The following is a 15,187-nucleotide window of genomic DNA, read 5'->3' as shown; positions in this document are numbered from 1 at the left end:
TGGGAAAATAAGCTGAACTACTGGGACATGGGCTGAACATATCTAAAGTATAAGTGGAAAACAGAGTCTGGACCTGGCAGTAGATACTGAAGGGTGAGCCAGAACTAGCTGGCTGGGTTCTGCAAGGTTCAGCTGTCTTAGGGTGTGCAGACTGGGGCATGGATCCTTATGCAGTATGTGGGCCTATTGCAACTGAGACGGCCAAGCTGCAGCATATTCATATGGGCCTGTTTTCTGTGTGGTGTTTTTGGGCACTTTTACATTTGTTTGCATGATTAGTGGACATGGACTCTTAAAAGAATGCAGGAAGAAACATTTAGTTTTTATTTTGTCAGCTGACTGTATGTCCTTTAGTTACCTCTGAAGCATTTGTTTATCGTTTTTTAGATCAAAGTATTACATATCAATGTAATGAGATATAGTCTTCTGTAAGAAGGAGATCTGATTTCAGATAAGTAGCTATAATTCCCTCTAAGATGAACCCCTAGGGAATATGGAGAATTTGCCAAAACTGGAACCAGTTGATATTCTGATGGGCCTTTGAGAAATTCTCAGCAAGATCTGAATTACAAGCAAATCATCACACTGAGAAGAAAGGTATGTGTTTTCCCTTTAATTATTTCCCTGAAAATTCTGCATGATTACCAGAAGATTGCAGGTCTTCTTACTGTAAATGAGGAGGCACTGTCAGTTTACCTGTCAAATGAAAACAAAAGTTTCCTGATTTGGAACATATATACTGAGGAGAAGTATGGCATCTCTCAAATGTGCCTTTGCTCTTGGGCACAAAAGAAGGGACTGAGTTTCCTCAATTATTTAGTCTTCCTGATTAAACTTCTGATAAAAAACTACTCGCTGATGACTGCATTAATCTTACTTCATGGAATCATAAAATCATGGGATAATCTGAGTTGGAAGGGAGCCTCAGGGATCATAGAGTCCAACTCCTGGCTCCACACAGCACCATCCAAAAATCAGACCATGTGCCTGAGAGCACTGTCCAAATGCTTCTTGAACTCTGGCAGGCTCAGTGCTGTTACTAATGCCCTGGGGAGCCTGTCCCAGTGCCCGACCACCCCTGGGTGCAGAACCTTTCCCTAACCCCCAGCCTGGTCCTCCCCTGTCCCAGCTCCATGCCGTTCCCTCGGGTCCTGTCGCTGTCCCCAGAGAGCAGAGCTCAGCGCCTGCCCCTCCGCTCCCCTCATAAGGAAGCTGCAGGCCGCCATGAGGCCTCCCCTCAGCCTCCTCTTGACTTCTCTAGCCTCTTGGTAAAGTCTGCAAGGTGCTGGAATCAGTGTTATGAGCTGCTTAAGGAAGTTGTAGAAAGAGAAGTGCTGCTCTTCACACTTGTGTATAGGACAGTTAACCATGCCAGGAAGGTCAAACTCCACTTCTCTGCAGTACTCCTTCTGCACAATGAGGAGTTCTCTGCCCCAGGAGCAAGATAAAACTGAAGTATTCCAAACACATCTATATGACCTTTCCTTACATGGCTGAGCCCCAAGATTTATTCTTAAAAAGGAAATTTTTATCACATTTCTAATACCGTTGAATAAATGACTAAGCAGCCAAGAAAAGGTTTTCTTTTTTTTTTTCTTATGTTTTTTGACATAAGATTTGAACATTTCTTTTGTAGTAGAGTAAATGACAGTTTATGCAAAGTTCAGACCTCAGGCATCAGTCTTCAGAAAATGAAAATAAGTAAGGATATCTTATCACATCTGTAATCCAAACAGTACTTAGTTTTTACTATCATAAAGCAAATACTGAACTCTCTTGCTTTGTTCTATTAGTCTCTACTACTACATTTATATATTTTTATATATATATATATATATATTAATGCCTATTTCAAGAGAAAGAACATCATACTCACAATTCTAGCTGGGTTTTCATAATTGATCCCTAACTTAGTCAGTGCTTTCACGATAGACAGGATAGACTGCACTGCGTTACTGTAAATGACAGGTCTGAACTCCATGCGTTCTTGGTATGTGAAACCATCTTTATGGATGATCCTGGTGCAAAAATAGAAAAAAAATAAAATAAAATTGTTTGGGATGCATTAAAAAGACAAATAATAAAAGTTGAACCAGATACTTTTGTGCTCTGCATGAAAAAAAAATGAATCTCTCTGGCCCTTGGAAAAGCATCTGTCTATACTTGATCTGCCTGTTCTGGTGGAATGGGATAGCAGCAGTTTCTGTGACAATAAAAAGCTACTTTTTTTTTTTTTTCCCAGTCTGGCTGAATACGTACTTTTCTTTTCACCTGTGAGTCAACATAAGGTAATGTTGCATGGGTCCAAAACAGGTCCCCAGCCCATTCCTGTGGTTACAGGGCAAGATGCATAGCTGGACTTATGCCTCAAATATTGTATTATTACAGTCTATAATATTAGAACTGGGATCTCACATTGCTTGTTTAGTAACTCTCATTTTTAACCTGAGTCTTATCTAGAATGGAAAACAATAATGTAATTATATTTCTACACTGTGAGGTACTTTCTCAACAGAAAATGCAGTCTTTAATATTTCTTTGTACATCGATTAAAACTTCTAATTCATGAAAGATGTTATTATTTTCTGTAGACTTTGGGGAGATAACTATTACTCAAGAGGATTTTGCTCGTATTCCAAAGGTCAAAGAATCTTAACAGTCAAATTCAATTAATCTGATTCTGAGAGAGGGACTGTAATTTCATAATCTTCCCTAACTGAAGTGTGGCATAGGGTTAAAGTTCTCTGAGATCAGTGTGTAGATTGGATCATGGCTCCGAGAGAGATCTTTTTCCACTAGTTGTGGAAAGAATGAAAACTTCATCTATTTTGGTGTAGCGTACTCTCAATGAGCAGACAGCAAGCTGCTTTGGCTACTTCTAGAACCAAGACTATTCTTCCTCACTTCAGTTCTTCAGAGGTGAAGGCCAGGTTATTAAATAACTAATTCCTACACCAACCCCCCAACCTTGCCAGAGATACAGTCTTAACAGAGCTATACAAGCCAAAATGGGTGATATGAAAGAATCTGACAGTCTAGCCCAGAATGAGTACAGGTGTGTGTCTTGGGGACACTTTCCCTGCAAGGGGAGAAGTCAGTCCTGTCAGAAAATAGTTCACTTGCACACACACAAGCTAGATCATAAATGAATGCTCAAGAATCGTAACATGTCAAGAATCGAAACATATGGACAGCACAGAATTCAAAAGTTCTGTACTTGCATCTGTAGCATTGTAAGAGAAAACAGTTCTCTTAAGTGTTTTCACAACCACTTTTTGAACAGGCAAATCTATAAACTCTATTTCAATTTTTTTTTTTTAAATGTTGATTTCAGCACTAATCTACAAGATTCAAAGGAATCCTACTAAAATTGTAAGAAAAATAAAGAGGAGCTGTGTTATGCAGGCTGGCATACTGGTGGACATTTTTCTACCAGCATCTGAGGTATCCGTGCATCCCTATGTCAAAATGGTGATTTAAATGAAATAGGAAGACTTATTGAGAGGGGAGATATATTTACTCTGATCACCTAGAACATATTGCACAGGATGGCATCCAAGTGGGTTTTGAATATCTCCAGAGAAGGAGAGTCCACAACCTCTCTGGGCAACTTGTTCCAGTGCTCGGTCACCCTCACTGTACAGAAGAGTCCTCTTATATTCAGCCAGAACTTCTTATATAGCAAACCATGACAAGATGTGATGTACTTGAATAGACGGACAGTGTGGTTACCCCATGAAGAACATGAGCTTTGTTTGACTACTTTGAGTGTCTTACAGCAGTGTCCAAAACAGGGTATGTGGAGAAGATAAGCTTTTTGCCTGTGGCTGGAAAATCGGGGTTAAGAGTAAAGATCAAGCCTTAATGTAGTCCCTAGATGACTATTGTATATGTTGTTTTCATGTTTTCCCTTTGAAGAACAAAGAGAGGAAGAACGTATAAGATCCTGAAATAAAACTAGATTCTGTAATTACAGAACAAAATTTGTTTTTGCTCAAGGCTTTTTTGTGCCACTCCCTAACCCCCTTTTTTAAAAAAATATATATTTATGTCTTCTGGCAGAAGAGATGCTAGCCAGCCTGTTAAATCAGTAGTGAATTTTGCTACATTTATTAAACATTGGTCATTCTTAAGAGCGGATTGTAAAACAGGCTAACATCTTGTGTGGTTAGAAGGAGCTTTCTATCAATGGAAAATTTAGTTCTCTAACACTCCTTGGAAAAGAAAAAAAACCAACAAAATAAACAAACAAACAAATCCAACCTGTAAATAAGTGGAGGATGCTAAAGCTGTGAGTTGTTTTACCAGTCATAATACCTAGAATATGTTTTTATTGGAGGAAAAAGTTCAGGCAGGAGGCTTTGATTTAGTCTCTACTGGCTTGATGAATTACCAAATATTTTGTTTCTTGCTTTTTATTTCCCGAACTTCTACAATTCTGAGTGTTATAAAGTAGATTTATACTTCTAATTCAAGGCATAGCAGAGAAATACTCAGCTTGGATTAAACAAATTAGCTCACACATTGGAATTGAGATAGTCAGAAGCACAGAGCTCCAGATTTATTTATTTTTTTTTAGTTGTCCCTCTTAAACATCCTAGCCTTTTTAGGCCTTGCACCATATCTATATTTGGAGCATCACAAGACATTGTGCAAAGCTAAGTGGAAGGATTCAACTTTGATTGAAATCTTCAGTCTGGAAAGAATGAGGTTTATGAATTAGAAAATTATAGTAATAGGAGTAAAATAACCCTGATTTTAGTGTGAATTTGTATTTTTATCAGTCTTCTCTGGAAAATGTTATACTTCACTGAAAAAAATATAGATATTTCTTTTTTACTGTCTAATTTCCCTTTTTAGAAAAAAAAAACTGGTTATGACATAAAGTTGACATTTTGTATGAAAAGTGATAATTTTCTTCAACATTTTCCTGGGAAAACAATTCACATTTGTGCTCAGGTTGACAGCTCATGTATACACGTGGCTTTAAAGATAACTCAGCTTTGCCACTTCCTGCTCCCTCCTTGAAGTTGTTTAGGGTTATCAGCCTTCTTATAGTGTTTAATTCAGAGGAACATATCTAATCTGCTCATACTTGGTGAAGCTTTCAGCAAAATACATTTCAATCGTTTACTGCGTAGTGGATATCTCCTGATTGAAACTCAAAAGAGAAATAAAGTTATCCACCACTGAACTGGAACAAAACAAACAATCAAACCAAAAAATAGAGAAATATTTGATGGATAGTACTGAATCTGTCTTGTTAGAAAATGAGCTGCTTATGTAGTAGAAAATTACTTTTGTGATATGACATTTTTTACTTCACTCTTTGAAATACATAGGTGAAGGTATAAAATATTTAGGAGAACTTATATTAGAAATAATATTACTGATTTAGTAAAACACTTTTTTTTTTTTTTTTTAAACCAAGATACTAGTGCTTACAAAGTGGGATCATATTTTAAAGTTTTGCAGTTCCTGTTTTATTTTATTTTTATTTATTTTATTTTCCCAGGACCAAGAATGACCTACAGAACCCAGTTTGAAGGAAGGAAAAAAAAAAAGTCTTGACACTACAGTTACATAATGTGAATACTTTAATATTTTCACTTGCAATACAGTGAAATTGAATGACAATGATGTGGACAAAATTAAAATTGAACAAAGGGAGATGAGGGTGTTATTAGTTAACATTGGTTCAAAAGAGATTCAGGAGAAAACTGACATGAATTAACTGGGGACTATTTACCATACTGATACCATCTCTGTTTCTCTGGTTCAGGATGGTCCCTGAATAACAGGTCACCAGATATTGGCAGGGTATTTGGTGAAAGTATTACAGTGTGTTTGCATGTGTGATCTGATAATTTTCTGGAAACATCCTCCAGTAGCTACTTCAGGATATGAGATACTAGGCTAGGTGGATGTGCTATGGCCTGTTATCTTATATGGTCTCACCACAGAACCGCAACTCCCACTGAAGCCAAAGAGGAAGCTTCAGTAAAGGGTCGGACAGGTGCATGATTTGATTAGACAATACAGCTGTGTGTCTTAGTCACTTTGTATTTTTGTTTATGTGCCTGAATGAGGACTTGATTTTAATGATGTTTCTTTGCATTTTATTCAAATAACATAAATATTGCAATAAGATGTTAGATAGCTTATGCTACAAATACCATATTCAACAACTGATATGAATATTCATGTACTTACTTCATTTGCTTTACAATAGTGCTCTTTCCTGACTCTCCAGCACCTGCAGAGGGGGAATGTTCAGAAGATATGATTGATACATCAATAAGTAGCAAATATTAAAAATAACTCTCTAGAACAGAATTTGGTATTTATGAAGAGACATACAGATGGTTCAGATCCCCATTTCACTAACTGTAAACCTGCCTAGTGTCCATTCAGACTTAAAAAGAATGAAATCTTGGTGAAAATATAAATTCTAAAAGAGGGAAGGGAATTTGAAAAGAGAGGAAAGTGCAGTCAACTAAGAAAAATACAGCTTCTAATTATCAAAGAGATATTGGTCATATTTTGATTTCATCTAGTGTCTATGCTGACTTTGTAAGCCAGACCACCTAGCATATTTAAACAAGTGGAAAAGCAGAATGTCTATGTGGTTTAGCTCATGAAGCAGAGGCAGCACATGAGCAAATGTCTTGATACCGGTATATTGCCACTTCCTCTGCCCCATGGTCTTCCGCTGGAAGTGGGAAATCTGCAGAGCCTTGCAGCAGATACAGCTAGGGAATGAATTTCCAATAAATTCCCATTGCTGTCAGGGAGATATAGGCATTTGGTTGTACAGGCAATATGCAGAACTAGGTCTTAGTTTAGGTCAGTTTAGTCAGATTAATTTGGCCTTCTTATCACATGCAAAGTGAATAATCACAACACAAGACTTTCCATTGCAAATCAGTATGAGTTTAACCATTTTAACTTCTATCAGTGAGACTGGTGAGGAGCAGGGCTTGGCCACACCTGCCAAACACGAGCTAGATTTTAAAAGAACCTGCAAAGAAGATTTAACTTCTGTGTATGAATCCATGGGACAAGACTCATCTCTGCTCTGATTTTTGCAGATTATCATTTACCTTACTGAATACTTTTGGCAAAAGAGGAAACCCGAGGCATAGCTATTCTAACTGATGGCCCCTCAGTGAATGGAAGATTACAGACTTTCCAAACAGATTTTGTAAAGCTAATAACATTTAAATGACAGAGATTAATTTACTCAATTGAATCACAACAGACAGCAAACCATATGCAAAACATTTTCTGAAGCTCACAATGTGAATGGCAGAAAGTGCAAGAGGAAAACATCAAGCCCATGCAAAATGAGCTGATGCTGCCATCTGCCACAGTTTGGACAAAATGCAAATTTGCTTTAGATCACTTTTTATCCCCTCAGTTCCCCTCTGAAGAACTTGGTAAAGCCCTGCCAGGGAAGCAGCATTGCTAAACTTTTTTTGTAGGGAAGAGAGCAAACAGTTCTGGGAATTCCTGCATCCACCTCATGGAAAGATGCCAGGAAGCATAATACAGAAATGAACCTCTCTTCCAGATTTGGAAGACAAGGTTAAAATAGAGTAGGAATCATAATTTATCTCTTATGGGTGTATTTCTCTACCTCTGCTCATCTCTAATTTATGACCCAGTAATGCCTTTATCTAAACAACAGATGACTCATAGACTTTGGCTTCTCTCTGGAGTATTGTGTTAATCATAGCAGCAGTTGTACTACAGGAAACAAGTCAGAAACAATTTACTTTGCACCTGCTTCCCTTCTTTCTTCCCCCTCCTGTGCAGCCTTCTTTTCTGGCCCGAGCCCTTAGGACAGGAGAGCAGGGCCACAGCTGCATTTCTAACCACCACAGAATCCTGCTCATGCAAATGGCAGCAAAAGAACCATGGAAGCCCTCGCAAGACTGAAGGGGGAGCTGAGGGCAGCTTCACTTTAGGAGGCAGTGAAGAGGGAAATTATAATCTAGCCCAAATTTTCTGCATAAAAGACTAGAGTTTAGGCCAAAGTCAGTCTTGTTCTAAAGCTTGGAAAGTTTAATTGGCTTTTAAACAATTCCCTGTCTCTGTGAAGATTTGTGTCTCTGCCTGACAGGGACCTCATAAAACATGCTATAGCCTGTATTTTGCATTTCACATTCTTATGATCTAGTTTTTATTCAAATTTACCTTTGATTTCCATATCTTTATTTGTACGCCAAGTTTCCTTGAGGTGGATAAAGGCATGGAAAATAAAGGCACGGAAATCTCTGTTAGTGCCTGGAATTCTGGGCCAGTTCCTGAGAGATGAAAATTATTTCACAGTGTACCAGGGCATGCTACATCCACCTTCAGCACTGTGCTGGACGAAGGACAGTTCGGCAGACCGTAAACTGCCTCTCATCTTGGTTGGGGTATTTTCAACTTGACTTCCCAACATCCACGCCATTTCTGTTTCAGGACACATTGAGGCTTCAGAGAAGCCTCGAGAAGTGCAGTGAGCGTGGCATAGCTGCAGGCAAGGATCTGCAAAGGAGCCACACCCAGAGACATCACTTGAATTGCCCCTCTGCTATGGGATGGCCCAGCCTCTACAGTACAGACTACAAAGGTCTATAGACAGAGCAGGAACAGAGAAAAAAACTGGAGGTGCCTTGAAAGTCAGTGAGAACTGATTGAATTCAAAGGAGAGCAGAACGCAAGACCTCAGCTGTAACTTGACTCCACTACTTTCCTAAGCAGAATTTCACAGAATCACAACATGGTTGAGATTGGAATAGACATTTGGAGGCCATCTTGTCCCTGGTCAAGCAAGGCCATGCAGAACTGGCTACCCAGGACCATATCCAAATGGCTTTTGAAGATCTCCGAGGAGGGAGACCACACAACCTCTCTGGGCAACCTGTGCCAGTACTCTGTCACTTACACAGCACCGAAGTGCTTCCTGACGTTCAGGAGGAACCTCTTGTGTTCTAGTCTGTGCCCATTGCCTCTTGTCCTGTCCCTGGGCACCACTGAAAAGAGTGTGGCTCTGTCCGCTTTGCACCCTCCCTTCAGGTATTTATCCACATTGATAAGATCCCCTGAGCCTCCTCTTCTCCATGCTGAACAGTCCCAGGTCCCTCAGCCTTTCCTTAGAGTAGGGGTGCTCCAGTCCCTTCACCATCGTGGTGGCCATATGTTGAACTCCTTTCAGTATGCTCAGATCTCTTCTGTACTGGAGGGCCTAGAACTGGACACAGTACTCCAGATGTGGTCGTATCAGTGCTAAGTAGAGCAGAAGCATCACCTCCCTCAACCTGCTGCCAATACTCTGCCTAATGCAGTCCAGGATATGGTTAGCTTTTGCAGCAAGGGCTCATTGCTGACTGATGTTCAACGTGGTGCCCACCAGGACCCCCAAGGTCCTTTTCTGCTTTCCACCTTGGTGACCCTCAACATATACTTGAGCCTGGAGTTGTTCCTCTCCCAGTGCAGGATTCTGCATTTCTTCGTCTTGAACCTCATGAGGCTCCTATCAGGCCATTTTTCCATCTGTCCAAGTCCCACTGGAAGGTAGCACAACCCAACGGTATATCAGCCACTCACCTCAGTTTTTGTGTCATAAAAAATATTGCTGAGGGTATACTCTGTGTCATTGTCCAGATCATTAATGAAGACATTAAGATTTGTTTGAATATTTGTGGATACAGGGGAGAGCACAAGTCCCGTTCACAATTAACATCTGTTGAGTCATAAAAGAAGTTGTTTGTTTGTTTGTTTGTTTAATATATTGCATTGCTTTGTGTATCAGAAAAAATAGCTATTATCTCTTTACAGTTATTATTTATGTGATAATAAAGGTTTAATTTAGGAAATTTTCCATAAGGACAGGTAAAAAAAAAAAAAAATACTGCTGCCTGAATATTTTGAAACTTGCCACAACTGACTCTCATGTAATACTTGAAAAAATAAAACAAAACCCTAAGCTCTGAGTGCCATCAACAAGGCTCATGCAGAGGTGTGAAACCTCTGGAAACATTGAAGTAGGCTGGAAATCATATCTTTCCAGTCCTCTTACCAAACTGAACTTACTTTCTCCACAGGAGAGACAAACTAGAAAAAAAAAACAAAACAAAACAGGTGCTTTATTAACCCTGTGCCCTCTTGAGAGAATAAGGTCCTTAAGTTTCTCCCCTGCTCCTCCAGAAACAAACAAACAAACAAAAATAAAACAAACAAAACAAAACAAAAACCACACCACTGCCTTTCAGTCAGTGGGGTTATTCAGCTGTCTTTACTTTCAAAGTCTTTGTTTTCAGTGAAGGTGTTAATAGCAATAATTTAAGCCTTGCCTCATAACTATGGCAATTGAACTGGATTTGACTCATTTAATGGATTTTAAATGTCTACACTGCAAACCTCTATGTTCAGAGTCACTATCAGGTACCCGTTATAGACAGTGGAGAAAAATATTTTCTTCTAAAACTAAAAAAAAACATATTGCTTCAATTTTGGTCACCCTGAAGTAGGTGCTTAAATTAAATTAGATATTCTAAAAATGAGTATTTCTCAGTGAGATGGGGGTGATCAGCTCTGATGTGGGTGAGTTGTAATCTGCCACTGGAAACTGCATACAATGAGGTCATCAATTAATAAAGTTAAAAGTTGTAATGATTATCTAAACTGAAGTTAAGTTCTTATTTCTATGAAATGTCATTGTTCCTACAGTACTGTGAGCATCAGCTGTTCTGGTGGCGTTTCAAATGTGCATTGTACTTTACCTGTAGGCTGGCCTCCTACAAAGTACATACAAGATGTGGCTGTATTTATCACCTGATACAAAAGAAATAACATTTTCACGCTGGAGTTTGTTCCAGACTCATAAAAAGATATGAATTTTGGAAGTATAAATATTCAAGGACTAGATTTCTGGAGAAGGATGACCTTGACAGCACAGGAGCACCTAGCACAAAGGTCTGAACCTTCCTGGCTCTGGGGCAACTTCTGAAGAAAATGAGGAAGGGACATTGTTTTCCTCCTCTCCTTGTGCATGTTCTATAAACTACAAATTATCAGCTCTGTACCAAGAAAGTGTTTGCCTAGGTCATGGAACTTAATGTAAAGAAATGTGGTAATGTGGTGTTTTTAGTTTCTGTATATAATTTAATTTTTGTAAAGTGACCTGTTGGAGGACACAGACAGACCAGACTAAAAACTATTAAATTAATTTAATAGTTAAATTTAAATAAAATTTAAAATTAAATTTAAATTTAATAATTAAAAACTCCTCTCAGGAAATGGTCAGAATGCTTTTTGTTTGTTTGTTTGTTTGTTTGTTTGTTTTTTTCCCCTTCTTCACATTTTAAAGGTAAGAGCAATAGTGATGACACTGAAAAACATATGAAATATATGTACAACCTTTTTCCAAATATATATATATATGCCAGTCTGCCTACTGCAAAATAAACAATGGTGATACCTGGACCATAACATAGAGGCAATGTGTGGTCAAAATGAACAGAAATCTAGGGCTAGGATAAGACTAGTCTTATCAGTTCGAATGGTGGTACCCTTAAATTATGAAGTGTAAGAACTGAATCATTTTCTGAGATCACCTTGGAGGTATAGAAATATCAGAATAATCTAAAATCTGAAATAAAATAAAATAATCCAGCCTTGAACCCAGATCTGGATAGTGGATTTATTTTGTCCTACCTGGCCATTTCACTGGTTGACCGTAGAAAGATCTATATGATGCCCCATATACACATTGCTTCAGCAGCTGTGATTCCAAATGTTGAACAAACACTTTCACTCTAGCTGTGTACTGAGTTCAAAACAGACTTTATTCACCTCTTTTTTTTTTTTAAAGAAGAAATAAATTAATTTTATTTTTTTTCCCTGTAACGTTTTTTGTTTGGTTCCTTGTGTTCTATATCATAAGTACCCTAGGAGAAAAGCTTTCCAAAACACCACCCACTGACATAGCTTGAATAAAAGCAGATAAAATAGAAATATATGCTATAGAGAAGAGTTCATCAAGTTTTGGTGATTGTCTTGTTTCATGAAAAGAGAGTTTGAATAGTTGATGAGGCTGAAATATGCTAAAGTTAAACTAAATAGAAATCTTTTTCATGTAGCTTGCAATTCATCTCAAAACATTTTACTAAAAGTATCTTAAGACTGAGATACTAATAGTGTCAGAAAAAGATTAATTTTATCCATTGGGAAACATTCTAAGTTAATGCTCTAAATACTAAATACATACATATTTTCTGGGAGGAGTGATTTATTTTGTGTCCTGGTGTAAGACAACCTGCAGTATGAGAGCTAGGACATGAAGGTTTGAAGATAAAAGTATATCATCAAACTGCTTATCTTATAAATTTCTCTTTATTCTCTAAATTCCTCTTAAAGGATTTCTTACATCTTCCTCATGGATCAGTTTTGGTCAGAGACAGGATTCTGGAAAGACGGATTCTGGTTCTAACTCAATTTGCCAGTTTATTTTCTTAAGAATATATAGAAATTATTGAAACTTTATGAAAGCTTAAATGAAAATATTATTGTCTTTTTCACCAACTTAAGGTTGTCTCAGCAGGAGCAATAATTTCTATTAATGTAGCACAGAAAATCTTCATATTCTCTACTGATTTCTAAAACTTTGTAAATTGCAATCTGAATACTGATAGTACTTAAACTGTGTCAAACTGTTATTTTCCTGTAATCATTTGAGAAACCTGCATGCTGGTCTTTTTCCTGTATTTATTATTTATAATGGACAGATTCTCAGCAGGCATAAATAGATATTTTGCATAAGATACAAATAGAATTAATCTGATTTACTTTATGTGAGAGATCTAGCTCAGGCTGAATAAATCTCAGTTTAACAGCATTTGTAAACCTTGTGGTTACAATGAAAAAAAAATTAGAAAAAAATGAATGATAAGAGGCTATTTTTCTATTCATTTGGTGTAACCAATGTAAACTCTCATAGTATAATAGTAGAAGAAAGGTATTAAGATACTAGCAGTGTTATTGTGCTCTTGGATATTTCTAGCAGGCTAAGCAGTAACATGGGGAAAAAAAAATAAAGCTGCATCAAGAAAAATATCATCTTTCATTTGCTATTACACACACTGTGAATAAATTGTTCATAATGTGGATTAGAAGTAGTAGTCTGTGAGAATATTCATCTCTACTCATTTCACTACGTTCTGTTCTTCTATTTACAGTATCATTTTTATACATAAAAACAAAGAAAGAAAGAAACAAACAAAAAACACTCACCACATAAGTTTTTATGTAAAAGAATGAAGTGCAACGGTTTGGAAAATAAGCAATTTCTATTTCAATATCTGGTGGCACCTGGGAATTTTCTACTTAACCAATTATCTAACTTAATCCTCCTGCAAATGAATGCATATAGAATCGTAAAAAAAATCTGTTCTACTTTCTGCATATGTAAACATCAGAACAGTTATTCTAACAGTAGGTTCTCATTTCTCAAACCTTTCTATGCTCAAGGATTTGTAAAATTTAAAATTGAATCCATTTAGTTACATAGTCATTTTCAGCTCATTCCACGTGTCTTAATTGCTTGCTTCATGTGTGTCCACAACCAGAAAACACTTTATATATGTGCTGCAGGACTATTTTCTGTGAGTAAAATAGTAAAGGCAGGGAAATCCACTGTTCTGAAATGTAATTGTAGAGCAAAATAACACCTCATTGGAAAAATATTATCAACAATTTTTATTCTATTTACCCAACAGTAGTAGTTTGACTGTCCTGGCTTCCCTCTCTGCATCTTCCTGGAGTTTCTTTTCCAGCTCTCTGGATCGCCTGGCTGACTCCTTGCTCTCGGAACTGGCGCCACTGCCCATCTTGAGGTGGTCACAATCCTCTCTTTGTGCCAACTGATTTACTTCTATGTAGACTAGTTGTTTAATTCAGGACAACAGCCTGTGCTTTGAGGAAATCTAAGAATCCTGAACACCTCTGTGTTCAGCCTTCAAATCAAATAGTTCCTTCTCACATGTCATATGATCCGGAGATGCTACAGTCAAGGATTTACATAGGGACATGAAGTGTACTGTTATGATGTCAAAGAACTAAAATGATCTATTCAAAAGCAATATCAAGGTCTAGATAGTTCTTTATCCATGGCCAGACAGTGTCCAGCCTCACACATTTTAAAGAAATATGAAGAATGTCTTGAAACAATAAAAACAGAAATAATTCAGCTAAAGGAAAAAAAAATGTGAATAAGTGCTTATGTTTTGAAGCCAAGAAAGGTTTATATGTCTTTGAAGCATTTCAATAATTTATTTTTCATCTTTCTCAGTGATTATAACCCTAAATTTCAGTATTCTTTATTTAAAACTAACCTAATTTGGATTTGTATTGAAGACTTTTTTTTTTGAATTATTAATTATCTTGCGGAATGTTTGATACATTTTCATATTATGGCAAGTTCATTTGTTTTCTTGTAATGATAATAAGTACTTCACTGCAGTTTGTAACAGCTTTGTTATACTTTTCCATGGTAATTCCTTAATAACTGCCACGGTCCTTTTCCATTTCTTTATGATTTTACTATCAGTTTCAGCTGAAAGTACCACACTTTCTTTGTGTAAGACGGGAAAGAGGTCAGATTCTCCTTACTGATGTAATTATTTTGTCTTAGTTTCTTCACAATGCAATAGCAATATAGAAATACTTTATGTAATATAGTGGGCACATTACTTGGTATGTGCTGCCAGCAGTATACTGAGAAAATATATTTTGTAATCCACACCTGGTTGCAGTGGGTAAGAGTAGAATTACCATCAGGACTAAAAGATTGAAAATGGTCGTTTGCAATACTGTTAATAATTGTAATGTTACACTTATTCACTTTGCACAGTATTTCAATTACATTAAATATAGAAACTTGTATAAAATTATAAAATTACTTATAAAATTACTGTATAAAATTATTGTTTTACAATTATTGACTAGCAATGGTCAATAATGCTCTAACTTTCCAATGTGTAGTCTTTAGAAGGTTTAGCCCAGAAACAATGTTTAAGAGAGGTATAAGCTTACAGGTCAGTTTGAATGATGTTAGATGTATTTTCCAGCCAGAAGAAAAATGAGGAAGAGGACCTGAAGCAAAGTATTTCACGCATCCCTCCTATAGAATAGAAACTTT

General features: G+C 37.1%; 1 protein-coding gene across 1 annotated transcript in view; it reads right to left on the bottom strand.

The window, feature by feature from the left end:
• GNAT3 (G protein subunit alpha transducin 3) overlaps positions 1 to 14,248 on the bottom strand; it is a 33,561-nt gene extending 19,313 nt beyond the window's left edge. The window contains exons 1-3 of the mRNA XM_080577231.1: positions 13,760 to 14,248; positions 6,214 to 6,256; positions 1,877 to 2,018 (exon numbers count right to left, since the gene is read on the bottom strand). Coding sequence (XP_080433357.1) covers positions 1,877 to 2,018; positions 6,214 to 6,256; positions 13,760 to 13,877 — 303 coding nt within the window. The 5' untranslated portion in view covers positions 13,878 to 14,248. The remainder of the gene's footprint in view (positions 1 to 1,876; positions 2,019 to 6,213; positions 6,257 to 13,759) is intronic.
• Between the last annotated feature and the right edge of the window lie 939 nt (positions 14,249 to 15,187).

Source organism: Anser brachyrhynchus, assembly GCF_964034855.1.
Source record: "Anser brachyrhynchus genome assembly, chromosome: 1".
NCBI lineage: Eukaryota > Metazoa > Chordata > Aves > Anseriformes > Anatidae > Anser > Anser brachyrhynchus.
This window is presented reverse-complemented; position numbering and strand designations above follow the sequence as displayed.